General features: G+C 34.5%; 5 protein-coding genes across 9 annotated transcripts in view; 1 reads left to right on the forward strand and 4 right to left on the reverse strand.

The window, feature by feature from the left end:
- LOC122401849 (sialin-like) overlaps positions 1 to 22,302 on the forward strand; it is a 35,675-nt gene extending 13,373 nt beyond the window's left edge. The window contains exon 12 of one of the 2 annotated variants that reach the window (XM_043404249.1): positions 22,260 to 22,302. The gene's annotated coding sequence lies outside the window, so the exon portion shown is untranslated. Of the gene's footprint in view, positions 1 to 13,784; positions 13,891 to 22,259 lie in introns of those variants that run through there. The other variant, XM_043404250.1, reaches the window with a different exon arrangement.
- On the reverse strand, positions 640 to 8,169 carry LOC122401836 (lysosomal alpha-mannosidase). 2 transcript variants are annotated; one of them, XM_043404224.1, is made up of 17 exons: positions 7,938 to 8,169; positions 7,431 to 7,533; positions 7,259 to 7,340; positions 6,893 to 7,078; positions 6,415 to 6,620; positions 6,150 to 6,286; positions 5,181 to 5,314; positions 4,688 to 4,901; positions 4,348 to 4,544; positions 3,930 to 4,129; positions 3,539 to 3,738; positions 3,256 to 3,469; positions 2,979 to 3,096; positions 2,572 to 2,848; positions 2,256 to 2,498; positions 1,024 to 1,173; positions 640 to 935 (listed from the first exon to the last, which is right to left on the reverse strand). In XM_043404224.1, exons 1-17 carry the CDS (start codon positions 8,043 to 8,045, stop codon positions 705 to 707), a joined length of 3,000 nt encoding a protein of 999 aa, XP_043260159.1. In that variant the 5' UTR covers positions 8,046 to 8,169; the 3' UTR covers positions 640 to 704. The 2 variants fall into 2 exon arrangements, with proteins under 2 accessions (XP_043260159.1, XP_043260158.1); XM_043404223.1 differs by lacking the exon at positions 5,181 to 5,314 and adding an exon at positions 5,588 to 5,721 and having other exon boundaries at positions 7,938 to 8,167.
- LOC122401841 (myosin-G heavy chain) lies at positions 8,871 to 17,682 on the reverse strand. 2 transcript variants are annotated; one of them, XM_043404235.1, is made up of 12 exons: positions 17,147 to 17,682; positions 15,334 to 15,589; positions 14,602 to 14,686; positions 13,187 to 13,366; positions 12,953 to 12,993; positions 12,604 to 12,763; positions 12,258 to 12,376; positions 12,004 to 12,142; positions 10,685 to 11,296; positions 10,633 to 10,651; positions 9,700 to 10,172; positions 8,871 to 9,434 (listed from the first exon to the last, which is right to left on the reverse strand). In XM_043404235.1, exons 1-12 carry the CDS (start codon positions 17,167 to 17,169, stop codon positions 9,271 to 9,273), a joined length of 2,271 nt encoding a protein of 756 aa, XP_043260170.1. In that variant the 5' UTR covers positions 17,170 to 17,682; the 3' UTR covers positions 8,871 to 9,270. The 2 variants fall into 2 exon arrangements, with proteins under 2 accessions (XP_043260170.1, XP_043260169.1); XM_043404234.1 differs by having other exon boundaries at positions 10,633 to 11,296.
- Positions 18,337 to 21,824, reverse strand: LOC122401842 (nucleolar complex protein 2 homolog). Of its 2 annotated transcripts, none has more exons than XM_043404237.1 (11): positions 21,593 to 21,824; positions 21,228 to 21,469; positions 21,031 to 21,146; positions 20,672 to 20,781; positions 20,429 to 20,586; positions 20,116 to 20,340; positions 19,846 to 20,034; positions 19,637 to 19,756; positions 19,430 to 19,561; positions 19,088 to 19,303; positions 18,337 to 18,899 (listed from the first exon to the last, which is right to left on the reverse strand). In XM_043404237.1, the coding sequence occupies exons 1-11, from the start codon at positions 21,738 to 21,740 to the stop codon at positions 18,396 to 18,398; spliced, it is 2,160 nt and encodes a 719-aa protein (XP_043260172.1). In that variant the 5' UTR covers positions 21,741 to 21,824; the 3' UTR covers positions 18,337 to 18,395. The 2 variants fall into 2 exon arrangements, with proteins under 2 accessions (XP_043260172.1, XP_043260171.1); XM_043404236.1 differs by having other exon boundaries at positions 21,228 to 21,487.
- Positions 22,303 to 22,481: 179 nt separating the features above from the next.
- LOC122401848 (BTB/POZ domain-containing protein 17) lies at positions 22,482 to 25,695 on the reverse strand. Its single transcript, XM_043404248.1, has 4 exons — positions 25,435 to 25,695; positions 24,852 to 25,122; positions 24,639 to 24,779; positions 22,482 to 24,286 (listed from the first exon to the last, which is right to left on the reverse strand). The coding sequence occupies exons 2-4, from the start codon at positions 24,972 to 24,974 to the stop codon at positions 23,027 to 23,029; spliced, it is 1,524 nt and encodes a 507-aa protein (XP_043260183.1). The 5' UTR covers positions 24,975 to 25,122; positions 25,435 to 25,695; the 3' UTR covers positions 22,482 to 23,026.
- Positions 25,696 to 26,222: the final 527 nt, after the last annotated feature.

A 26,222-nucleotide genomic window follows, 5' to 3' on the forward strand; every position in this document is an offset into this window, starting at 1 on the left:
GCTTGCATTGTTTGATTTTTTCTTTCAAGTACCATTAAAGTAAATGAAATATTTTTCTAAGCAATATTCTTTCGTTTCATAAACACCTTATGATTTATTTGGAATGCTTACTTCGATTAAGAATTAAATCCAAATTATTGCATGCAATCTCCAAACCTCGGTGCGATTTCGTAACAATGAAAAAACACTTTTATTGTCACGCGATCTCATTTCAAACATTCTATAGTAGATTTCGGACGTTTTAAAAAAATGTTCATAAATTTTACAATGAAAATTTCACATGCTAAAAGGTTAGAACTTGTCTGTTCTGTCAAAAATATTGACATTTGATTATACGTACGTACGTATGTATGTATGTATGTATGTATGCGTATGCAATTATTTTTTTTCGAGAATTAATTACTAAATACTGCTTGCATATTTATGTACATTGTCTTTTACCTCGACACTGAAAGTAACAAAGTATTTAATCGTTTCATCAAATTGTTTAATATTTTAAGTAGTTATCGTTAACTTGATCAAAGATGACTATAACAATTAGAATTAAAAAAATTCAGTACCGTCTATTGATATGATGTTTTATTAAGAGGAAAGGTGAAGAATATCGGACACCTATGTACTGTAATAACTATGTGTACTTATTTGTATAGAAAATATCACGAAATTGAACAAACGTATAATGTAAATAAATGATTAATTATAAATTAAACGTTTTTAGGCGCTGTCTGAAGAATAAATGTTCGTATTTCCATCGGTTTTAAAAGAATATTCATAACGCCATCTTCAAGTTTTATTGGCCGAATAAGATTTTCTTTTGCCCGAAGGACATCGTTCGTTTCAGATTCCCATTTGAAACGATTCATACTTTGTATCCATTGATTGCCACCCAATGTAGTTTCCTTCACAGACAGAATCGTGAAAGTCGAAAACAGGTCCTGGTGTAACAAAAAATTATAGAATTAATACAGAGTATCGTAATAGGAACAGATCTCTTATATCATTAAATAAGCTAAATAAAAGTACCTGAATGTTAATTTCCACAGGTTTAGACAAATTCTCGGTTTCACCCACTTCGAAAATGTGTTCTAGCCTCAATAAGACTGTACCATCTTTCCATGGCTCCAAAGTTAGAATGTGGACATTTGGTGGTATCGTTTTGGCAAGGCCTGATTTCTGAAAAATAAAAGTTGATAAAATTTTTCGACGAAATAAAAAAATTTCAAATCGTTCTAAGAAAATTCTTTTCGGTTGCAGGGGTCGATTACAATCATTTTTTGTGAATAGATATACCCTCGAAATCCTAACGATTTTCGAGAAAAAAATTCCTTCCCGAAAATCTAACGCGAGGCCAGAAAGAAATGTTTCCCCGAAATTTCATGCGTATCTTTAAAACGTCATAACTCCTGAACGGATTGGACGATTTTAATGTTTAAAAAAACAAACTACGCGTATTTTAGCGAAGAATATGTAGAAATGACAAAAATATTCGAAAAGTTGATCCTTGACCCCGTAAAGTGACAAAAACCCCATAAAAAAGGTCCAATTTTCAAACCGCCATAACTCCTATAATAGTGAATATATTTGAATGAAACTTTTTTCTGAAATAGAGCCTATGGGTACCTACAAAAAAGTATTAAACAACTTTTCCGTAGGGTGTCAAACAAAATGATTAAAAATGAAAAACTATATTTTTCGACGAAATCGAAAAGTTTCAAATCGTTCCGAAAAAAATATTTTCGTTTGCAGGGGTCAATTACAATTATTTTTGGTCATTACACATACCCCCGTAATCCTACCAATTTTCTAGAAAAAAATTCGAGAATGTGTGAAATTTTTCAACAAAATTAAGAAATTTCAAATCGTTCTGAAAAAATTATTTTCAGTTGCGAGGGTCAATTACAATCATTTTTGGTTAATAGACACACCCACGAATTCTTACGCATTTTCTAGAAAAAAATTCCTTACCGAAAATATACCGTGTAGCCAGAAATGTTCGTATGTTTAAAAAATCATAGTCAGGTGGGCGAACACTCTGTATATGTACAGGTATACATAAATATTCTATTGGTAGCGATTTTTGAACGTCAGCTAATGCTAGGAGTAGAGTTGTTTTTAAAATTGCTTTTGTTTTAGTTACTGTATTCAATTCAATTTTCATTAAGAAAATGACCAAAAAGGAGGTAAAAGTACATGTCTTGGAATAAAATATTAACCCTTTAAAGTACTTATTATTCTTTAAACATAAAAATACATACTTTCCATGCAGATGAATAATTGTCAATTGTAGAGTTTGGCGTTAGCGACGTGAATAAGATCCATGGACGAAGCGATGTTTCGAGAGCTAATGATTTCTCTTTCATTACGAATTTGTCCAAATTTGTTGTACTACCTCCAAGCACGTAGTGTGAACCTCTGACAACTAAACCTTCGCCATATGCGGTTTCATTCAGAGCTTCTCCTACACCGAATGCATCGTCTTTTAAAAGTCTTCTATGAAGCTGTAACATATCGAAACGAGCTACAATGGCTAGAAAGAATATTTAGTTACTGGCCGTGTGTATAAAAAGTTACCATTAATTCGATTTCACCATCCTTCATACTAGTCCCGCCTTCTGTCCTGTCCGTTAGCACGCTGAGTTTAAGCAATTTTTCTTCGTCCTTCAAGGAGATTTTAGTAGCAACCGGATAATAGTTACCAGATACTTTTTCTTCCAATTCTAGATTCCAAGTTGGACGATAATTTCGTTTCCGTTTTAGCATTTCGCGACCGTTACTGTCCGTAGAAAATTCTCCGTTCGAATCTAAGTTGCTCGAGTACTTTGTTACAATTTCTTTGCCAATGTCGTCCCTGAAATTGAATTAAACGTAGTTTTTCAAAATATAAACGCGAAAAGAATTACTATTACTCGGTGTTTCTTAACGTTTATTTTTCCTTCCAAATCGCGTGTATTTAATTAAATATGTAAAGAAAGACTTACTTAACGGGTATAGGTCCAATGAGCCAATCGTATTCAATATATTCTTTTTTCTTATACAGTCGAATCACTTGACTAACCCAATCGTTAATAGTTTGATGGATTTCTTGTACCAGCGGACCTGCGACGAAAAAAGATTTCATAGTTGATTCGATACGGTATGTAATAATAAACACGGAGAAACGTGGATATCTTTACAAGTACTAATTACTGTTTAGCACCAAGGAAATGATCAATCTGGTAACAACTTCTCTTTAAATAATTTTTATTCGTACAATACCTTTGTAAATTTTGTAAGATCCGGATGCGAGGAAATCCTTAGTGGATACAGTTTTCGGTCTGAAAATATATGCTCCCGAGGATCTGTTTTTAAATACTTTATTATTTCCCGCCACTCCTTCGTAATAATGGAACGACTGTACCAAACTCATGTTGTTCTCTTTCTTCCATTCCACTATAACTTGGCCTTCGTTGTCGATGGATATACTGTTATACTGAAAAATGAAGTTCATTCATTTCTCATTTCTTGTCAATCATCTTTTTCTTCCTTAAATATTAAATACCTCGTTCTCGATGAAACTTGCTTCGTTAACTACATAATGGACGACATCCCTTGATTTTTGTTCCACCTTGTAAGATTTATAGCCCAAAGGTGGAACTGATGCAATAAATACAAGTTCGTGACTAGCATTGCTTATTCTTCCCGGTATTTTTAATACGGAATCGGGAATAGGCACCAGTTGCGAAATAGTGTTGCCGCCATCTTGAAAAATATTCAATCTTTTATTAAAAAAAAAACTATTACTTAAATGCCTTTGATATCTATAGAGGGTGTTCGTTCGGCCACCCCTGGGAAAAATTTTAATAACAGATTTCATTAATAATGAAATGACGAATAAAGTAAATACATATTTGTCAAATGACATGTTATTATAATCGCGATAGAGCATATACCTGGTAAATCTTGAACCGTGTATGTGCCTTTTTCGATAGGAATACGAATAGGTGTTCGAATTTCGAAACTTAGTGGATTATAAACCGTAAGCAGAAAGTTTGTATTTTCTGTATACGGACAAGAACTGATGTTCAATTGCAGGCAAGAATTCATATCGTTCGGTTGCGTTAAACCTTCACTTTCGCTCAATCCCCATTTGCTATACGATAAAACAAAGACAGAAGGTTATTAAAGATAAAAAAAAAAGAAATAAATTTTCTTGTAAGAATAGAGAGGAGGTTGATTTTCGAAGAATATATGTACGTATTTAATGTGATTTATATCGCTAGTCTCTCGGATAGAGTTTCGTCTGTTCGAATTTCGATCAAGAAAAACAATTTGATGAATTATTTTATTCGGCAAAAAGTTTTTTATTACCTTATAGCTTCGGTAATAATATCTTTTCCTTGCTGCATACCACTGTGTAATATACGGACATAATCGCTGGCAACTAATTGCTTTTCGGTCCCGGTTACCGCATCGTGATGTTGCATTATACCCATTGCTTCGCGGAAATATTCCAATTGTTTCTCGTGCCCCTTCAGATCAGTCAGTACAGACAATTGTTTCACGATCTAAAATTATAGTTTACGCGTTATCCATTTTGAACACTTTTATGAATTTATTAGAAGGAAGTACAACGTAAGTACGAAACGGACGGAGCATCTGTAATTTGTCTCATTTTACTAACACAAATATCCAAGCGTGCGTTACGTACCTGTAAAATATTATTTCCCATCCTCTCGAAGAATTTGATCGTTGGTCTGGAGGAAAAGAAACCGGTCCAATAAGAGTGAGGATCGCTCGCGTAAGGGAAAAAGTCATCAGCCTTTGTTGACCACTGTAGATTTGCTGCATCGTGAACCGCTTTCAAATAACACGACGGTGTCGAGTAAAATATATTTACGTTCGAAGAATGTTCCCTCGCGTACCTATATCAAATATCAAATATCAAATATCAAATATCAAATATCAAATAATTAATTAAAAATATTATTATTTGAACTTGTCGCGATATCGACTATGTATCGCGCCGGAAACGATACATAATAAAATTGCAATCTTTGGTTAAAAATCAGTTTCACCTGATCATCGTGTACTTTGCCCCGAAGAGGTAAAGGCAATTCGTAAAACTTTTATGTAGACCTTTTATAAACGAATGTTTATAAATGAAATCGTTAGCACGGAGATACTGAACAATTATGCTTTACCTGAGCAACCTATCCAAATTAATGAACCACATTTCAGCGTCTTGATAATTAAAATCCTCGCCCATCGTAAGAATAACATTGTTAGTCTGGTAAGATGTTGCTTGGCGTTGGGCATAGGAGAGAAACTCTCCGATCTGTAGGCGATTTTGGTACTTTTACTTACCATTGCTACACGTAAACACGCTATTAGGCCGTTTGCACACATACAAGACTCCATTTAATGTTGTTGTTCGAAGATTGAACCAAAGTTGGGTCCGATTTAGCCCCTAGCCGCCCGGTGTGTGTGTGTGTGCAAACTAACTGCCTTATAATTTTAAGATCTTTCCCTTCCTTTCGCCAACATTATCAATGCATCGTCAAACAATGGTACTTTTACTAAATAAAGCGACGTTTATTGTAATCAATACCTCATCAGTTTATCCAGATTAACGAAGTACATTTCTGCATGCTGATAAGTGAAATCTCCTCCCATTGTTAATACGACGTTATTTGTACGGTAAGCTTCAGCTTGCTGAACCACGTATTTCATAAATGCATTGATCTGTTTGGCAAGAAATATCGCTATCAGTCGTCGATTACTCAAATTCATATTGAAAACCCAATAAATTGTTATCGAATGTCAAGTATTTGGCTGAGAAATTGCCCCCTCCATCCATTTACCACCGATTTACTAATATCGTAGACGATCAACGAAACCTTTTAATTCGTTGGAAAGGTTCATTTAAATTGTACGCTTTGTTCAAATATTCGAAAGTTAAAATCATATTTTGCAAATTATTTGTCCGTGTTCTGTAACTTAAATTACCACGAATTGTTATTAAATCTTAACATCGTTTTATCATATTGATATTTCTAACAATATTACTTAATGTAAAATTCGACTTTGATCGAATGAATTTTTGTTAAACACAATTAATTTGCTAAATATGATTTAAGAGAAACTTCTACTATACCTAATACACTATTTACCCTTTGTTTAACGTTGTAATCGGGACTATCGGGGTCATCGATTATCGGCTCGTCGGTGCACAAAACATCGAAACAGAAACCAGGCGGTGGGGAATACGTATTGTATAATGCAACTGTAAATAAATCTGCACGAGACCCTGTAAGGGGAAATATTCAAATTAACCAAATTATAATATCGCGAAATGTTTTGCGATTCAACCGGTAAATGCATGGATATGGCATAATATCGATAATGTTCCCCCTTTTGAATCGATTTAGAATTTACCTAAACTTGGACTTCCTTTCCAGATGAATTCCATACTTTTGTTTTTCACTCTATTTTCCTTGTCCTGATAATCGAGTCGACCTAGAAACATGCCATCGAATCCTAATTGTGCGAATATCGATGCTTGTTCTCTGGAATGACCAAAGGGATCGATTTGCCATCCTATACGTGGTCGTGCGCAACTTCCAAAAGTATCGTTAAGCCATCTGGAAAAGATAAAAAAGATACGTAAATCATAAGACAGAGAATAATCCCGAAATTATCATCGTATAATCGATAAAATAATTTTGCACTTTGAAACCCGATAAAAATCTATCGTTTGATAATTTAAAACATTTGTATATCGGGTATGGGTATAACTTGGAATTAAAATAAAAGAATAATGTTAAGTATGTTCAACTGTAATTAGAATGAAATTAATTAATTGACGGACTTTTCAATGGGTCGGTTCAGGACTTGATAACATTTCTATCGGTACCTGAATCCCCAAGTGAATTGGTCGACGAGAGAATGATAATGAGTAACCGCCTCATCGTTCATGCTCCATCCGCCACTAATAATTTCCAGTCTACCTTCGTTTATCAGATATCTAACATCTTGTTTCGTATTTTCGTTTTGACGCAACCACCATTTCCGTAAGAAGGCAGTTTCTACGTAGATAAATCTGAGAAAAAAAGATACAAAATATGTACTATTATCGATACAAACAATTTAAAGTAATTTCCCTATAACTTTTACTATTTTTCTCCAATCCGAAATGTTTAGTTGGAAAATAAGTTAAAAGATTTTTAATCTATAAATAAAAATATAACTTTAAATTCTAATTAATTTTATTTGGAATTACCTTCTTTCGGGATTATCTAGTAATGCCTTAATAACACTGTCTAGAATATATTGCACCCCCGCGCGTTGAATAGTTGTCCGACCTTTGTTCAGAGAAACGAGTAGAAAAACAAACAAGTTAATAAATGCAATTCGATTATTTAAAATTGTTTAAATAATATTTCTAAACATACTTCCAAAATAATATTGATCGACTGTTTTTAACCAGCCAACATCATCGTGAGTGTGAGCCACTATATGAATATTTAATTTCTGTGGATCTACCGTCGGGCATGCCTATAATAAATACAATAAGGATCAGCATATTGGAAATATTGTGCATAAAATTTTAGTTGTTCGAAATTTCTTGATCTTTTCTTGTTCAATTTGTCTATTTTTTAAATATTGTTGGAATATTATAGAAACCTGTATCAGTTATAACAGTCAGTGTTAGAATCAGGGAACGAATGGATGACGCGATCACCACCCGTTATAAGAAAAGCAACCGTCGCGTCGCGGCGTCGCGGCGTCGCGTCGGCCGTGTCTGACGTAAGTAGTACATACACACGATGTACGCAGAATGCATACGATGTAAATATATGTATAATAATATGTAATATCGATATTACAAGTTTAAATTTCTTGGACAGCCTAATGTTAGACGGGTTTGATAGAAAATAGTAATGTTATTCGGTATGTACCTCGTATCCACATGATGTTTTGCTAGTTGCGATGGGTATGCTCGCTGCTTCCGCACGAGTAAACAGCAGCAAGAGGGAAACCAGTGGAATTGAAAACAGAGACCACATCACAATCCTATCCTGCTGAATGCTTTCAGCCACACTAATGAAATAATCAGACTCTTCCTACCAAGTACTTATGCAGATAGAGTCGGTGGAGTGTGTGTTGACCACCGACCAGACCGGTACCTTGACCAATTGCCCCTCCACTTACATGCACTACGTGAGCTCTGCTGGCGCTTCGGATCACTTGATGGAATGAAAAAAGAAGGCGAACATAAGCCTTTCCTTCTCGCTCTTTAAACAGCTGAAACGTTCTCCTGTATTGTCGAAAGATTTGCCGGTTTTTACGAAGAGAATTTGCAAAAAGAATGCTCAAGTACTTACTTACTTACCTACTCTCGTCACAAACTATAACGTTTCTCTTGTTTCGATTTATTTCTGGATATATTGGAATAATGATCAAACAGATGGTTTAAATTGATTACAGAGTAACTTATGATTCTGGAAATAGCGTATCTCTTATACAAATATCCTGTTAGACTGTTTACTTATCGAGTGACCCACGTAGTATATTCGTTATTTGTAAACATTCTAAAAGAACGTTTTAAAGCTCTTGGAGATCTATCTTCTCATAGATAAAGAAACGATCGAATAAAATCGTATCGAGCGATTTGTTTTAATTTAATTTTCCTCTGCGTTCTTATCGATCAAGTACTTACTTGATTAAAATCATGCGCGTGTAACATAATTAATCGTGCGAAATTGTGTTTCGCGTATTAAAGTAAATGTGAGATTTAAAAGTACACCAGGCATTATGAAAACAACATTTATTCATATAATATTATAATATTGGTACTTTATAAAGTAAAATGCAATAACACTGTCAGAAGCATAAATAAAGATCAACATTTTAATAATGGGAGAGGTAGATACATGAAGCAAAACGAAGCTTTAAAATATACGTACATATATGTTGGATATAATTAACGTAATCGATCGTTACCGTTGTTTGATCAAATCGAGACAAAAATAAGTTTAACAAAGGACAAAAGCAAAGTAATCTGTGATGCCCAAGAGACGGAGCCATAACTAATGTACATACATGTTCGTATTTTGAAAAAGTTACTTTCCCTCTATCCTGTTCCATAGTTTCCACATTTAATATCTCAATGGTATCTCAATTTTTAAATAACATTTTTTAAATTAGATTAAAATCGAACAAGAAAAAAAGTATTTACACTGCTCGAAACATACCCGCGTAAAGAGCGTGGTTTAAATAAATACATTATGCCTAAAAGTCAGAATAAACGATTTCTTGTGGTTTTTCGAATTTTATTGGTCGATAATAAGTCAAAGACTGATCCCAACCACGAGGCGCAGTATTATAGTTGGTTAGATTATTGACGCTAGCGAGTTTCGGCCCCGTGTAGGTATTATCCTCGTAAAGCTTTTTACCTGCAACAATGAACACGTTTTAACAAACGCTAAACCGGTAATAGTATGTAGTTGTATAACGATCGGAGAATTACGTAAATTCGGGGCTAAAAGTTGAAGAATGTATTTTGTTTGTATTATTTGAACCGTAAGATGAAATCGAACATGCATAACACCCTGGCAAGAACGACCAAAGCTTCGATAAGCAAGCGTAAGTAAAGCTTAGCAATTGAGAGAAAAAGACGTGTTAAAGGAAGGAGAAGAACACGTGGGGTGCTCAACTTGCCTACATCTGGACTGACGTCAGTGTATTGAAAATCTGGCGATACACTGTGCAATAGATTGTCCAGAACGGGTGTGTTACGCAAATGCTTAATAGTCTCCAAAATGTCTTCTTGAGAAGCTAACATCGATAATAAGAATGATTTGCTCTCCGCGGGCACTTCCGATTCCGTGTTCATATATCTCGCGTCCCCGTTGTTGCAGAAGGTTTCCACTTCCTCGGAGGTGACCGATCTGCGCCGATTTGAATACTCCTCGCGGTAAATCGACGAGTATTCCTGATCGCCGTTCATCATGCTCGACGTTTCCGATTTCTCGCGATAAATGATCTCCTCGCTACCGTAATCGTTCGTCTGGGAATCGGTTTCGTCGCTCGTGTAATCCGTATCGTCGGTGGACACGTAACCGTTGTTACAATGATCTTGATTTTGCTTCACAAGCTTTACAGGCTCTTTGTACACTTGCTTCCCGGTTGCTCTGTATTATAATCGATTACAATAAACCTCCGATCTCGCGACACTCTCGGACCTCTCGATGAAATTTCAATTGTCATTTAGTAAATGAAATTCTACCCTTTAATAGCTCTGTATCGTTGTATCGTTGTACCGTTGTGTGTGTGTGTGTGTGTGTAAAATTTGAAAGGAATCATAGTTTTCTAATGAAACGCGATACGTGGCATTGCTCGGATAACTGCCAGTCAGTTTCGATCGGATAAGTGGGTAATAGTTATATCTACTACACGGAAAGGAAAATCGTCGTAAAAGTGTTTCGAACAAAGATCAAGTAAAAAAAAAAAGAAAAAAAATTATTAAAATTCCCTTCAGGAGGTTCAACGACTAGTAGTTAAATAAATGGTAAAGATGGCGTCGATCGAGCATAGAATTTCATTTAATAAGGCATTCGATAATTCAGGATGGTAATTTTCATTCTGTCTCACCTCCTGTGCTCCGCCTCGTCGTTGTTGTTGTTGTTGTTGTTGTTGTTGTTGTTGTTGTACTTGACGGAATTGCGCGTTTCAAAGAATCGTGCTATATCGTTATCGAGAGAACAGTGCTGCACAATCGGAATAACCTTTGGACTGATCTGTTTGTATTGCAGTACCGGTCTACATGATTTTTCAAACTCTTGTATCAATTGTTTGACCGGTACCGGCGTGTATTCGTTCCCTTCGCTATCGATACGTATACCATCGGTTTCTCGTTGATTATTTCGATATTTCTCTTTCTCGTTGATCGCGCTTTCTACACAATCCGTTACGTATTGTTCCTTGACATAACACTTGCCCTCTTTGTTAGTAGCATTCTGTGTATTAGAAAAATTAGATCTGTTCAGCGAAGCCATGTTATAATTGTAATTGCGCCTGTTAGTGTTAGTTGATGTTATCGCAGCATTTTCGTTATTGTTGTTTCTGGTGTGATAGATGTTATGACGTTCGATATCTGGTTCCAAAGTGATACGTCGTGACTTTTTCACGACAGACGATCGAGATTTATCGAGAGGAAAATCGTTATCAGTACCAACGGCCACTTCTCTAAGATAAATCTTTTTCACCTCGGTCAAGCGGTTGCACTCTTTACCGTTGCAATGATATTGATTTCTGTCTGGAATGTTTATAGGAACGTATGTACATATAATGGTTGATACATTAAATCTACTTTCAACCTCGCACACTTCCAATCGAATTTATATTATATATGTATATTAATTAATAATAACCTTTGATTAATCAAAGGATCGATAAGATTAGCTATCGATGTTTTTCGTCTGCTTCGATCGGTCTAATATCACTGCACAGATATCAGTTTGGCAACGAGGTGCAGGTCGTTGTTTATTTTAGATATAGAAGAAAAAAAGAATGCGGTGGCGTTGTTCTCGCATCGATTGAATAACATCGATAGTGTTTGCCAATTGAAACCGTCCCGTCCCGTCGCGTCGTAGGTCGTTGCACTCTCCGCGAAACTTGAACGGGCAAATTTAACATCGATCCGTGAACGTCGATACGTTTTAGAAGAGACGAGATACGTTTCCGTTCGTTGAATTTCGAGTCGAGGTTAGAGCAACGTTAGAAACGGACCTGCACCTACGTCGCGAATACCTAGAAGCAAGCGGATCAGAGGAGATAAATCAGCCTCTGTAGAAATAAGCGTGAACTCAGAATCGAGCTTGATATTCGAATCCTGGGAAACTGTTACAGGTATCCGCTTACGAATCGAAAACAATTCGAACAAACAGAAATATAATATGGATCATTGCCAGACGAACGTGCCAACTAAATTCTGTACAGTGGAGGATTTTCTGCTTTACGTACCTGTCGTGGGTACATGTGTGTCGTTTAAAGACAAGTCGACGGTAAAGGGATTGTAAAATGACGGTTTCCCGGCGACAGAGTCAGGTACATGAGGCGAATACGGAGACATATTCATATACTTTGAGTTGCCATTCATTTCCTAAACATGGTCAAACACGAATCTTAATATCTTTTCATCAACTTGTTCGATAGATTGATTCGAGCAATCTATGTTATTTTACGATCATTTTACGATCATTTTACGATCATTTTACCTGTTTTCTTGGGTACATTGGCATTTTTTGCATCCCTGGTGTGTTGGGTGTTTGCGACTGATCTTGATCCACGACCCATTTTTCGGACCTTTTCCTGCGTTTCGCGAATATCTCCGCACCTATGAATTACGTTTACATTTCAATTTCAAAGAAATTTACATACTTGAACGAAACAGTCAAATCTCGATTTATACATATAATAATATTTAACGGTGCTCGAATAATCGAGCTTCTATTAAATTCGAATCTCGTTCTAATTAATTATCGTATTTCTTTGAATAATCTGTAATCATATAGAGTTAATTATATGTAGAAATTGTCGATAGAGATCAAGTACTTTACTCACCACGGCCTCTATGATTGTTTAAGTCACGAACAATGTTGAAGAGTTTCTCAGGATTCTTTGGCATCGGTTCTATGTTTACTTCTTCGCCCAAAGCTTGAATTCCACGTATATCCAACACTTTTCCATGTGGGTTCATCATGCATTTCAGTGGAATTTTATCCTAATAAAACATTTTCGAATATACATATAATAACGTATTAAATTGTAGCTGATAAATCTTGTTTAGAATATTCTTGCAAGAAGATCGATAAATAGACATTTCAGACAAATGTATCTACATATAATCGTGAAATAATACTTAACATCAGTATTTTGTATTGTACGTTTAAATGAAATATGTACTACTTACACTATGAACAGGTGTGGAGGGCTCTTCTATGTCTTCCATACCTATAATATATTAATTCATGCAATCGTTGGAGAGAATAATTTGAATAAATTTTAGTATATTCGATCGTAATGAAAACATACAATATCAAAAGCATGCTTAATCAAAATAAACATTCGTATCTGTCTTATGTTTGTAATTGTATTATCGAACGAGTGTAGAGTGGAGTGAGCATCGTGTGTAGTAAGTACGTACCGTTGCCATCATGGATCCATTTCACGGATCGTTTCTTCCTATTTACGTACATAGATTGACCTTTACTTTTCATGTTTTTCACGTCGCTCAACGAATGCGAAATTCGTCGCGCGAGTTCAACCTGATCCTCGACGGTTGGATGTGTTGGCGCATAAAAATACGAAGACGCGAACATCTTCCCTGAAAAGAAACAATCCGTTTAGTCGAATTGCAAACTTGTACCAACTTGTTCGAAACAGTTGCTAAAAGATATTTTGGTGATCGTTTTAGTATTAGGACGACTAAACGTTTAAATGAAACGCGAATAGATAGATTGGCTGCGGAGGACCAAACGAATAGGCTGCCCGATCTCCGAACTTGAATCTCTTAGATTAGACTTTTCGATGTGGGGTTATTTAAAGACCGTAGTACATATACAGATACGCGATATTTCATGTGGATGTTCTTCGGCTGTGGATCATGGATGCATGCGCGAACGTTTGTCAAATAATTTTCGAGTATAGCTTGCAAAACTATTTTCTATTGGAAATTACGAATACTTTCTATTAAACGTACATACACGGAATTTTCGAAAACTAAATATTCCCTCTTTTTATAGAGGGTGTTCTGTTCGGCCAGTCCTGGGAAACATTTTAATGGGGGATTCTGGAGGCCGAAATAACACGAAAATCAACAATACCAATTTGATGATGGAGGCTTCGTTAAAAAGTTATTAACGTTCAAAGTTCCACCCGTATTGAAATAATTATTGGTCAAATAAAATGATTTATCGATTCTTCAAAATTATTACCGCACCAAATTTTATTTACTGCCTGTTAATTTTTACTCAACGACTTTTATTTCTCGCGGTTCGAATCGTTTGCAAAAAGAATATTGGACGAAAATAGTTTACGGAATACCATTATCGCTGTAGATAGCTTCTCGCACTTTGTTCTGTAAATCTACCGAAACTGTATTGTTCTAGCGCGAGTCTCCGATAATGCTAGTCTTATCTAAATATTTTCGTGCACGGTGCAATTGTGTTTGATGCAGCGGAACTGAGATTCTGGAGCTAGTCTGTTTCACTGGAATATTTACGCGATTACCATAAACAGAATAAACCGATTACGGTAAAAAAATGTTTGGAAATTGTAGTATTATCGAAGGAAAAAGTAGTGGTAATTGTTTTCGAAGAAACAATTGTTCAAAATGGTGTTGTTGGCAACATACATAGTATACGAAGGTCAAGGCTCTACGGGCATTCTCCCCTAATCTAAATTAATTGTCACAGTTTTCAAATATTTACCGCGATACATATTGAATTTATTAAATATCTGTTCTCTGTGAATTACGAGGATTCCAATGACAAGAATTATTTTTGCTCGATACATTGAACTTGTTTATCGTTGAAACTTTATGATTTTCAACTAACTTACTATTTTTCGACTGCAAAATCCCCTCCGTGTCCGAAGCAGGCGTAAGCAGTTTCTGCAAGTTGACCGGTGTACTTTCATTGCTCTCCTATACAACAAAAATAAACCAGCTAAAGAGCTTTTTATAGAACATTTCATAATTTTGATAGACAACAAGTGGACCACGTGGCGATAACATTAAAATAATTATCAAAGATGTCTAACGTCTCGTTGGAACTAATTATATCGCGATTACAATATCGTAATTCACCGCGGCAGGTATTGTTATTCTCGAGAATGTATCGGAAAATAAATATGTCGCGTTGCATTCAAATAAATAGAATAGAGGGAGGGTGCACTAAGGGGTTTGTTAGAATTCGTGGAAAAATTATAGTGGAAGGTATTTTCACATTTCGAAATAATGCTTTTCAATTTGAAAATGAATACTAGTTTCACGAACATAAAAATCGTGAATTTAATAATATTGTCCTTACGAAGACTGAAATCGCAAGTAGGAAAAATTTCAATTAAAAGTTAAAAAAACCATATACATAGATTGTTGTTTGTACAATTATTCTATAGAGTAATTTAGGTTCGAGGGGAACGGACTTATTACACATAATTATTCCGAACGTCTAATTCGTATATCGAAGTACAAGAATATAGTTTTAAAAAATACGTTAATATAAATGAATTTGCAGTTAGAGTACACACACACACACACACACACACACACACACACACACACACACTCACCATATCGAAATGCAGTATTTTCGAAGTCAGATGCTCAAGGAAATTCCTTTTGACCGGATCGTGCCTATCAGAGGGTTTAAAACCGCGGGAACGTATTACAACATTATCAGCGGAAATGCTTCGTTGCAGATAATTCTTCTCTTTGGTATTGCTATAATTCACGCTGTACTTGTAATCGGCTTCCTTCGAACTCTCTGCCGCAAACCCATACGAATTGTACGTTTTGCTTAAAACGTTTCGCTTTGCGTTATTGTGTCTGTTGAAATTGGAAATTGTTTAGTCTACATCATCTCGTAAACGATCCAAGAATTCTTTTCGTTTGTTAGGATAACTTGGCAAAAAACAATAGTGAACAAGAGGATAGCTTGTACGGTCCTAAAATTGTTCTCCGTGTCTTTTCACATTTATTCTTTCACGCCGAGTGCCGTGTAAAAATTGAAATAATTGTTTGGAATTATTATCGAAAGCTGTAACGATACACGAAAAGCAGAGAATGTAATGGGTAATTTCTTCATAATCGAAGAAAGGTAAATGAAGACAATTTTCGTTGCATTTACGCATACATGTATATTTAAAGTGTGTACAATACTTTTTGAAATGAAACGTTATTTCACTAAGATGTTTCACCGATTAAACTGAAAACTGTAATTTTATGTGTAGAAAGCGGAGAACTGGATCTTACCGAATCATTAAATTGTTATCTTAAATATAAATTACGGTTGTTTTATGCAACAACTAACTGTTACGAACACAGTGAATAATTTTTTTTATTTCGTGCAATATTACATATTTTTTATTAGCATTGCAGCAGCTTGATAACAATCGAATGACATACTATAATGGGAATATTGAGTTTATGTTCGGCCAGCCCTGGGAAAAATTTTAATGGGGTATTCTAGAGGGCAAAATAAGAGGAAAATCAAGAATAGAAATTTCTTCATTTGTTATTCAAGTAGAAAAAGAAATATCGATAACAGTTGGAACGTTAGTAAATTAGTTTCTATCGAAAGAAATTGGTCCTCCTCCAAACTGGCAATTAATTCCGCGTTGCGGTATTGGCAGCGGTACAATGAGGTTCTGTGCAAAAGAAATGCTAAATTTATCTGTTGTAACGTAATACGCAGTAACAGTTTAAACGGTTGCGTACAGGGTACATTGGTACGACCAATGCACTATTTACTAGGAACGAAGGTGTAAATCGAATCGCGAGTGTCGGTAGAAAAAAGAAAACTGATGGAAATGGTATTTTTGTTTCCTGAAAGAAAGCTACCGATTCGGCAAATTTTTTAAATAATATTTCACGATTTCGCGGTTTTAAGTATGTATATCGTATCGGAAGAATTTATGAATATGCCAAGGACGATCGAATCGAGCTTGTACTCAAAGAAACTCTTTACTACTGATTATAACAGACGACTTGAACTTTACAAGCGAAATTTAGCGCAATCAACGCCAAAGGAACGTTTCTAAAATTTGTTCGATTACATACTGTCAACCACTGTACGATCAGAAATTGCCCAATCTCGACAATAACACTAGAATTTCCCGACAGAGTCCGTAACATTTAACGTTATTCACAATTTTGTCAGTGTATAAGATCAAGCTTAAAATTCCATTTAACAAAGTCGCTTTTTAACCGTTAAAACGTATATTTAAGCAAAGTTTAAAGCGGAGTTATATTTTTTGTGGCGATACGTAACGCGAGACTTTCGTAAAATGTCACTGATCGTTAATCTCGTCGAGAGACCCGGGGTTTCACTAGTTTTCTCATTCCGGCTAATTTTCTTTCAAAACGAAGAAAATGAAAGTTTACTTATCAAACGGTGCTCTCCTCATTTCGACGTTTAACGCACGGTTCGCTCGTTCCTCCCTTTTCTACTTTATTGCGTTTTTCTTTCTTTCGTTCCTTTCTTTCTTTTTTTTTTTTTTTTTTTTTACGAATTTACGTAACCCGCGACCGTACTATACTCCGAACGAAGTGCTCCGTACGGGAAGTCGACGAATCTCACGACGAAGGCTCCCTCGCCATAAGAGACAAAATCGCATCTTACAATATGTTTGCTGGCACGCACGATCGTGGCCGGTTAGGAGGTACACGCACGCACGCACGCACGCACGCACGCAACCACGGTAACTCCGGCAGCGCGGCACTTAGTGGCCAGCAGTCACCAGTATCGGCCCGGTAGCAGCTTATTCATGACCGAGATCAACGATTTACGCCGCCGAGAGAACAGAATGAGAAATGTTTATTTTTACATCGAGCAGGCGGCAATAAATTCGTCGCAATTTTTAAAGAATCCCTTTCCAACCGGCTACCTAGGTTTAATACGAATTTTCAAGTTTTTCACGTTTCACCTACATACGTAACCGAATCGTCTTCCGAAGGGAGAGTCGTCCAAACGTTCAATCGCTTGAAAGAAAAGCTTGTCGCCCGGCGTAAGCTTTCCTCACCACTGCTACTATACTTTCGATCGAACGTTACACCGTTATTTTTTTTTTTCTTTTTTTTTTACATCTAAATCCGTTCTCCTCTCTAAAAAACGTTCACTTAAATCAGATGAATTACTGTATGGTCAGCACACGGTGCTTTATAATAGCGCCCAACCGTTGCTATACCAACTTCCCGACTGCCTTGAATCGTCTTCGGTAAAAATAGACCATCAGAAAGCGACACCTCGGTAATCGGTGGCTCCTGCCTTACACGACAAAACTTATCACACTCGTTCAATTCTGTCACAACTTGTTGGTGCAATTTCTTATTTCGTTGTCATAAAAATAACTGCCCGTAAAAATGGACAAACTTGAATTATAAGTCCCAGGCAAATCGTACGATCCTTCATTCCGCGATTGAAACGATCGAATATTAAATTCACCATTGCTAACGGTATTTAACGAACTAGAATATTACTCTATAATGATAACATTTCAATAAATTCAAAGAAAAAAGAACGTTCTTTATTTTTCTTATAATAAAAATATTATTCAATTACCGAAAATGTATTGGTTTCTTGTATTAACGTTACATGTTTTTTTTTCGTATACATCATTGAATTAAATAATATTTAATCCCAGTCGTCGGTATTTATATCTTGTACAATATCGGTCATTTCCCTAGGTAAATCGTCGTTGTTATTTTTCTTAATTTCTTGTTTCTTCTTTTTCCTTTTGATAGGTAATTTAGCTTTTTCTTGATCAGATTTCTTAGTAAACAGTTCCGAATCACTATCCTCGTCACTTGTTTCTATATTTTCTTCGTTCAAGTTTCTTCTCGCCGATTTTCTTATAGTTGGTAAATTATATTCGGCTATATCTTCGTTTCCTGTGAGTAATTTCAGTTTTTGCGATTGATGAATCTTTTTCCAAGATTCACAAAACTTCGACAATGATGTCCCCTGTGTTCTGATCTTGTTTTCCCAGGTTTTAATCTCTGCCATGTTACTTAAGGCAATTACGGATTTACTACGTGCCGTTTCAATATACTTTCTGTTCTCTTCAATTTTCTCCAACAACCGTTTCACTTTTCTACTGTAATTTCCAACATGACATTTCTTTAGAAATGCCTTTAACTAGAAATAATAAAAACGAAAATATAGAGAGAGAAAAATGATCTTAAATGAAATTAATTTTTTTTTTATTAGCCTTTTATCGGTATGTGTTTTCGATTGTTTGAAAATGTGCAAGTAGAATGTGCATAAGAAACATTCAAATTTTTAATTATCTTTATTTATAATTGAGTTAATGTGTATCGACTTACCTGAATTATACACGGTATATATAAATCTGGAAAGTATATCGTATGACTATCCTTTGCTGCATTTTCTAAAATAAGTTGGTACAAGGAATCAATAACATTATCTTTGAACCCATTCTCTTGTAGCTGCACCTTCGACATTCTTAATACACAAGTAAACGGTATTGGTTTCATCGAGACTGCCTTGTGTTTCTTATTAAAGTCGTAAGAATTTAATATCTATAGACACCAAAAAAAAAAAAGAATGCAATTTATAATATTTAACGGTTAAATATTTTAAACGTGTGTAATACTAAAATCGATTCTAGTAGCGAAAGAGTTAAAAATAGATTTAAAATATCATACCTCTAATAAAAATGGCAATACAGGTATAAATACATCCGTTTCTTTCGAAATATCTATTAACATTTGTAAACAATGAAATCTTAGAGGGTAATATTGTGGAGTTGGTATTAATTTTATTGTTCCTATAATAATCTGCGAATAAAAAATAAAATTTTAATTTGAAAAATTTCACGATTTTAATAGATTATTAAAAATATGAACACATACTTGTACAAGAGGGTACAAAAGTGCGCGTAACATAGAATCGCTATTTGATAAAGTGATTAATTCTGTCCAAAAGCGTAACGAGTTGATGTATTGCCAATTGTATACAGCTTGAAAATTTTCCTAGAAAAATGTTAATATTAAACGTTATTGATATTAGTTGTTGGTAAATGATAAAACTTCAAGTATGCTATATTTATTTTATGCGTTACCTTCTTTTTTAATGTCATAGCATTTCTTAAATGAATGGCTAATTGCCTTATATATAAAAAGGCGTGATTATATGCTAAATTATTATCAAGCAAATATATCTCCGCCAAAGAATGTCTCGTAAAGTTTATTCCGGGTAGAGTTGTAAAAGATACAAATTTCGAATTTTCAACATATTTTACATACATCGCCTGAGACATATAAATTAAAGAAATTAATTATAGAAATTTGAAAGTTGACGTTTAATACGAATATCGTCGTTTCAATTTTACCTTGAACAATGTTTCTAAAACCGATTCTCGATTAGTAGTTGCTACACGTAATATACTTAAAAAAGAAACAACGCGAACGGTTTCTTCTCCGGTCGACCATAAATTTAATAAGATCTTTAACAATGGTTTAGTTAACGATGCAAATGATTGCGTATAAGGTAACATTTGATGTAGATGCTTTAAAAGCACTGTAAGTATATTAGATGATGTTACATTCTGTAAAATCTATAAAAAGAAAGAAAGAAAAAAAAGAATTCGTTATCAGATACTTGGAATTAATCTGAATGCATCAAATTTTAATACAAGTACATACTTTAATTAAATCGCTTAGGTATGATTTTAAAATACCCTTCGCTTTGCCAAATTTTTTACACTTATGAGCTTGAAAGTGGGTGTCTGTGCCCAGTTTTAAAAACCGTTTTAACGCATCGGGTAAATACAATATACACAATTGCACAACTCCGTTAAACACTAAAAATATCGTAAAATATTTAGAAATCAATGAACATATTTTGCCAATGAAAATGATTCACAGCGATGAAATGAGGAGACTAACCTACACCCCCCTCTACTTTATATCGTAGTGAATCTTTATCAGAAGACTCTGCTACTGTTTGCAATGCAGCATGAAATGCTTCTACAGCACGTTTAACAGTTTTTAACGACCTGTAAAATTGTAAACGGATGTAAATATTACTTTATAAATACAGGGTGGTCCATTATTGGTAATATAAAAACCTAAATTATACCAGAGCACATAATAATATTGACTTACTTATTCAAATTCAAGCAAGACTAACATTCAAGGGCATAGTAGGGATGTGATCCATTTAAATTTAAGCAAAGAAATTTTGTTTAATTAAAACAAGCACTTCCGAGCACCAATAACAGTCACCTTGTATAATAAAATATTACCTGTCCTTCTGAATTTCTTCTTGCCACAATTTTAATAATTGCAATGTAATTTTTCTTTTATCCTTTGTTGTACCACTATCTTCATCTACTTCATAATCACTTTCATCGCTAGCAACCTAGAATGTAAATCAAAATTAGAGATACTTATCTTTTCTTATTTAATTTATTTGTTGTTTTTTATTATTTTATTTTCATACCTCTAAATGAGTATTAGGTACATGTCTTGTATCCAATTCATTTAACGAGGATTTATCATCATCATCATCATCATCATCACCATCAATGTCATTGTTTTCATCGTCAGATATGTTAAATTCTAAAAGGTTTTTATCATTTTCTTTTAAATATGTATAAAATTCAGGATCTGTCTGCTTTAATTTCATTAAGGATTTCTTGTGTTCTCTTGGATCTATATCATCTTCGCCGCTACCTGCATCATCTTCATAAACATTTTCATCTATTAGACAATAAAAGGATAACTTCTAAGTAAAAACCAAAAAAAACACACTCTTCTCTTGAAATTTTTGCTTTGTACTTGCCCAAGTCACTTGAATTCGCTTACCTTTATCCTTATAGCAGCCACTGTTCACGTCGTGTTCAAAATCCTTATTTACCATATTGTTTGCAATTTTTTTACTTAAACGTTTCTTTTTCTTCATAGTAGGTTCTTTACCTTTCTTCGTCACAGTTTTCGTATTTTTTATTTTCATTATTTAACTGCAATTGTAATACTATAAAATACTGTATGGTAACCTATGTATACAAATTTGATGAATTTTTGTTACTTTCGTATTAATTTCTTGCCTCTCGAACAACATATACATATATTTAAATAAGGGAAAGAAATGTTTCACTTACGTTTTAGTGATTATATATATATATATATATATATATATATATATTTTTAAACGTTCAATGTTCACAAGATTTGTTTAACACGCACACGTGTATTAACCTATAAAGAAAAATGACGGTATAAACATTGAATGTATTATGGTTAAGCACGAAATCGGTATTATCGACAGTTGCAGATAAATCATTGTCACGTAGTACAGCTTAAACACGCTAGAGTGCATACGATTTGCATTTGGTTGCTTGTGCCGTGTCGCGAGTCGCGAGTCGCGAATAGCTCACTAAACAAATATCTTGCGCGCCAAATTTTTCCTCAACGAATTTCATTGCCAACTAATTCAATTTATTTAATGCCTATTTTGTCTTTTTCCAATCAGGTGTATCCAGTACCTGTGACAGACCGAGCGGTATCAATCTTGGGGGTAGTAAGTAAAAACATTATAAAATAGTATAACAATTTTTTAATATATCGTACATCGGTTGGTCGTGGAATATCATTCCCCCAAATAGCAATCGGCGTACAATGAAAATTCTTTCCCCGCTTAACTATTTAAAGTTGTTGTAACTCTAGAAACGTTAAACAACTATAGAATACAAGTCTCTTTAAAATGTCCATTACTTACAATAGGATTTCATAGCAACAATCTACAGAAATACAGTGAGAAAAATATGGATGTGCAATTTATTATTCAAAGTCCGGTAAAACCTTCCGTTTCTTGAAATGGGGGTAAAAATGACTTTACACCGCTGTCTTTTACCTCTTGATTTAATATATTATACAAATAAAATATTCTATTACACACTGCGTTCGTCCACAACACACTTCGTAAAAACGATCATTTTAAATATTATACTCTATTATTTTCATTAATATCGATTAACATGGTCAATGCACGCTGTGTATTCCAATACACTCGTATTTTATTACATCGTATCCTCCATATATGTATAACATTCCGGATAGAAAATTTTCTCTTGATCTAATATTAGTATAATTTTGAGTGAAAAATGAAACGTCCAAAACGTTAAACTTCTAAGAGATAATACATAATATCATGAGGTATGTTTTGTAGTTTTTATAGAAATCAAGTATAACTAAAATGTTGTAATGAAACGTTTTGGAACAAAGCGAAGAAACTACCTTCTAATTGGCAGGTGATATAACAATATGTAATTTAAGCATATCTTTATTTGGACCTACTAAAAATGGAGATGTATTTTCTGGCACAGAACCCTGTTGTGGATTAAGTTCTTCAAATGGTAAAAGATCATCCAAATTAAGGACTCGTTCTTTTTTACTAAATCTATGAATAATCTCTGTTACTCTTGCAATATGCTCGACACCGTCTTGCAATCCATAAATTAAAACACCTATTTTGACACGCATGTCGGTATCGCTATTTACAGGAGGCTCCTTACACGTGAGCGACAATCTAACCGATCGTTTTACATGTTCGGGCATCTCTACCGTGCCCTGCCAAACTATTAAAAAAAATTTTTTAAACCATACACCTTTCGGATATATGTCTACAACCCATTCACACGCGCGATCGCCCGCATATTCTGCTAAACACGAATGACTCGAAAACACAAGAGTTCTAGTATGATAAAACGGTAAACTATGAAAATTTTCTATTGTAAGTAACGAGCTACAAGTATCTACAGTGTACAATCTCGGTTCAAACAGTAACGCGCCATCCTCCTCGTTTAAACTCACTTCTCTGACTCTATCCAACTGGCCTGAATGAAACGACATTCCGATGGACATACGTTCTACAAAGAATTCTTTATACATTTTTGTCAAAGGAAATAATAACAATTCCGCTAATTGTCGAGGCGACATCATTGGAAATCTGACGGGAGACATTACGGCTATCACCAATTGTTTCAGTGTAGCTTCCAATTCATCGTTTGACAATTGAGGTTTCAAACGATGCGACTGATGATCCAACCAAGTTTCCAGGCACTTGTACAATGTCATTTCATCTTTTATCACTAAATTACTTTGATGTAATAACGATACTAAAATATCTATATCGAAGTTACCAAAGTCTGCAGTCTTGGCCACCAATTCTAAATTCCATTTGATAAAATTCTGACATGCCTGAGTAATATTCTGATGACCACAATTAGAAGTATACTGTAACCATGATACTAAAGTGCCGTGAATCGCGGCTAATGCAATATGATTTTGCATATAATCAAGGCACAATGATATTAAATCTTTTACGTTATACTTATCCGCTAAAGATAATATTGGTAAAACAACTCCATAATTAATTCTTATTTGGCCCGTGTAAAAGTACCGCAAAAATTCACTAAATATAGGTGCGCATTGTGGCGTTTCCTGAAGGGTTACTCTACTTTCTTGGGATTCGCTCCATTGCGGGCTCATTAGCATTACCTGTGTCAAGAAAAAAACGATCAAGCGTTTACAGAAAATTTCGTCGAAAAAAAGATCATTCGTAGAAGTAGATGTTTAAAACTGGGTACAGTAGCGCCCAGTTAGGTGACCGCATTTTTGCCCACCAATTCTTGGAAGCCAAACGGACCCCGCTCGAAATGACCGCGGCCGGTTTCGAGCGTGGTCACTTAAGCGGGCACTACTGTATATTGCCAATCTAATAGTAACGTTATCAAATTTTAATTTATATTTTGTTTAAAATTGTATGCAAACAAGAACGAATGATGTCGTTTCATTGGTTTTTGTTAAATACATTTTGCAGCTATAGAAATTTAAAAGAAAACCGACTTACTTGGAAAACATCGCTAGAAGCACAAAGGATAAGGCGATGTGCTGGATATTCTATGCCATCGACAACAAGGCAAATGTCATTCATAAGACGTTCGGCATATAGCGTTGCTATCTTCAATAGGACCGAATGTGAATTATCGATCTAAACAAAGATGACAATATATTTATTTCTACTAGAAAAATTAAAACATAAAAAATTTCATTTTATAACAACCTCTATTGAATCAGAATTTTCAGTTTCTTCGACATTATCTGAAATGTTACTTAATTCTTCTGTTTTATTATTCATATCCATTCCTAAAGTACTTGTCATCCACCTAAAAGTATTTCGTAACATCTGTTTATGTTACTTTTGCATACTTGGAAATATTATTTATGTTTTCACATTATTCTATGGAACATTTTTAACAACGGAAACAATTCTTCCCATAAATTTCCCATTAATCGAGGCGTATATCGTTGCAGCTCTTTTCAACGCAGAATGCCTACATAAAACAGATACAATAAACATAGAATAAAGATATACTTGTGTCGACAAATTTATTATTAAAAGAAATAGCAACATTTAATTAACACACGATGTTCACTTTTTCATGAGAAAAGAAAATAAATAAATAGTCGTAGAAGGTTATTTATTTGTTGTGATTTTAAAATATGAACAAACAATGCAAAGGCTATGTTTAATTTTTTAAACCGTTCCAATAGAAAAACAATTAACTAGAATGTAAAACGACACACATCATGAAACAGATAATGATAAATGTTATTTTATTAAAAAGCATTAATTATGATATTACCGATTATTTTGAAGTAAAAAGGGAAAAGTAAATGTTGAAATTCCTCCTGTTCATGTAAGTTTAACCCTTAAATCATGAGTATGTAAATTGTTTTATCAATCCAAGCAAGATTTGTCGATTATCTTTATTTTATTATTTCCTTCTGTATAATTTCAACTTTTTACGAAATGCTCGACCAGCAGAGGGTCTAGAGGGCGTCAAGTAAGTAAGTAGGTATGTACCTGCCACCCTTGTCAGTTTAAAGAGAGATGCAATGATAGAACGCAGCTACACTGCCTCTAGTATTTAAGTAGGTAGGTACTTATACACCATGAGAGTCCGATTTTCTACTGGATAGACAGAGAGGAAAATCGGACTCTCGCGGTTTTACTGTTTCTCGTTCAGCATAGTAAGTACATATGTACTAAAGTCGGCTATGACAGAGCCAATTTAAATCATTCGACAAAGATCGGGAAACTTTGGTGAAATTTGAAATTGCAAATGCTACTTATTTCCCGTACTTTTAAATGTTTTCCAATGTATTTTTTCTTTAGAAAATGTCGTATTTAAAGAGTATGTATATGTATTAACCCTAGAAGCAAGCAACGCTCACTTCCGGTTAACATCCAACCCGTGAGTTTCTAATGAACTTTTACTATACATGTATAGAATGTACAACTTCAGAGTGTATTTGCATTTAAACTAACGATTTTAACGACACATGCAAGGAAGATTTATGTTCTCTCGTTAATAAAAAATGATCAGGAGATATCATGAATCGAGAAGAAGGCACAGCGTGTTTAAATCCC

Source organism: Colletes gigas, unplaced genomic scaffold (genome assembly GCF_013123115.1).
Source record: "Colletes gigas isolate AHSC1104 unplaced genomic scaffold, ASM1312311v1 Colletes_gigas_Sc00029, whole genome shotgun sequence".
NCBI lineage: Eukaryota > Metazoa > Arthropoda > Insecta > Hymenoptera > Colletidae > Colletes > Colletes gigas.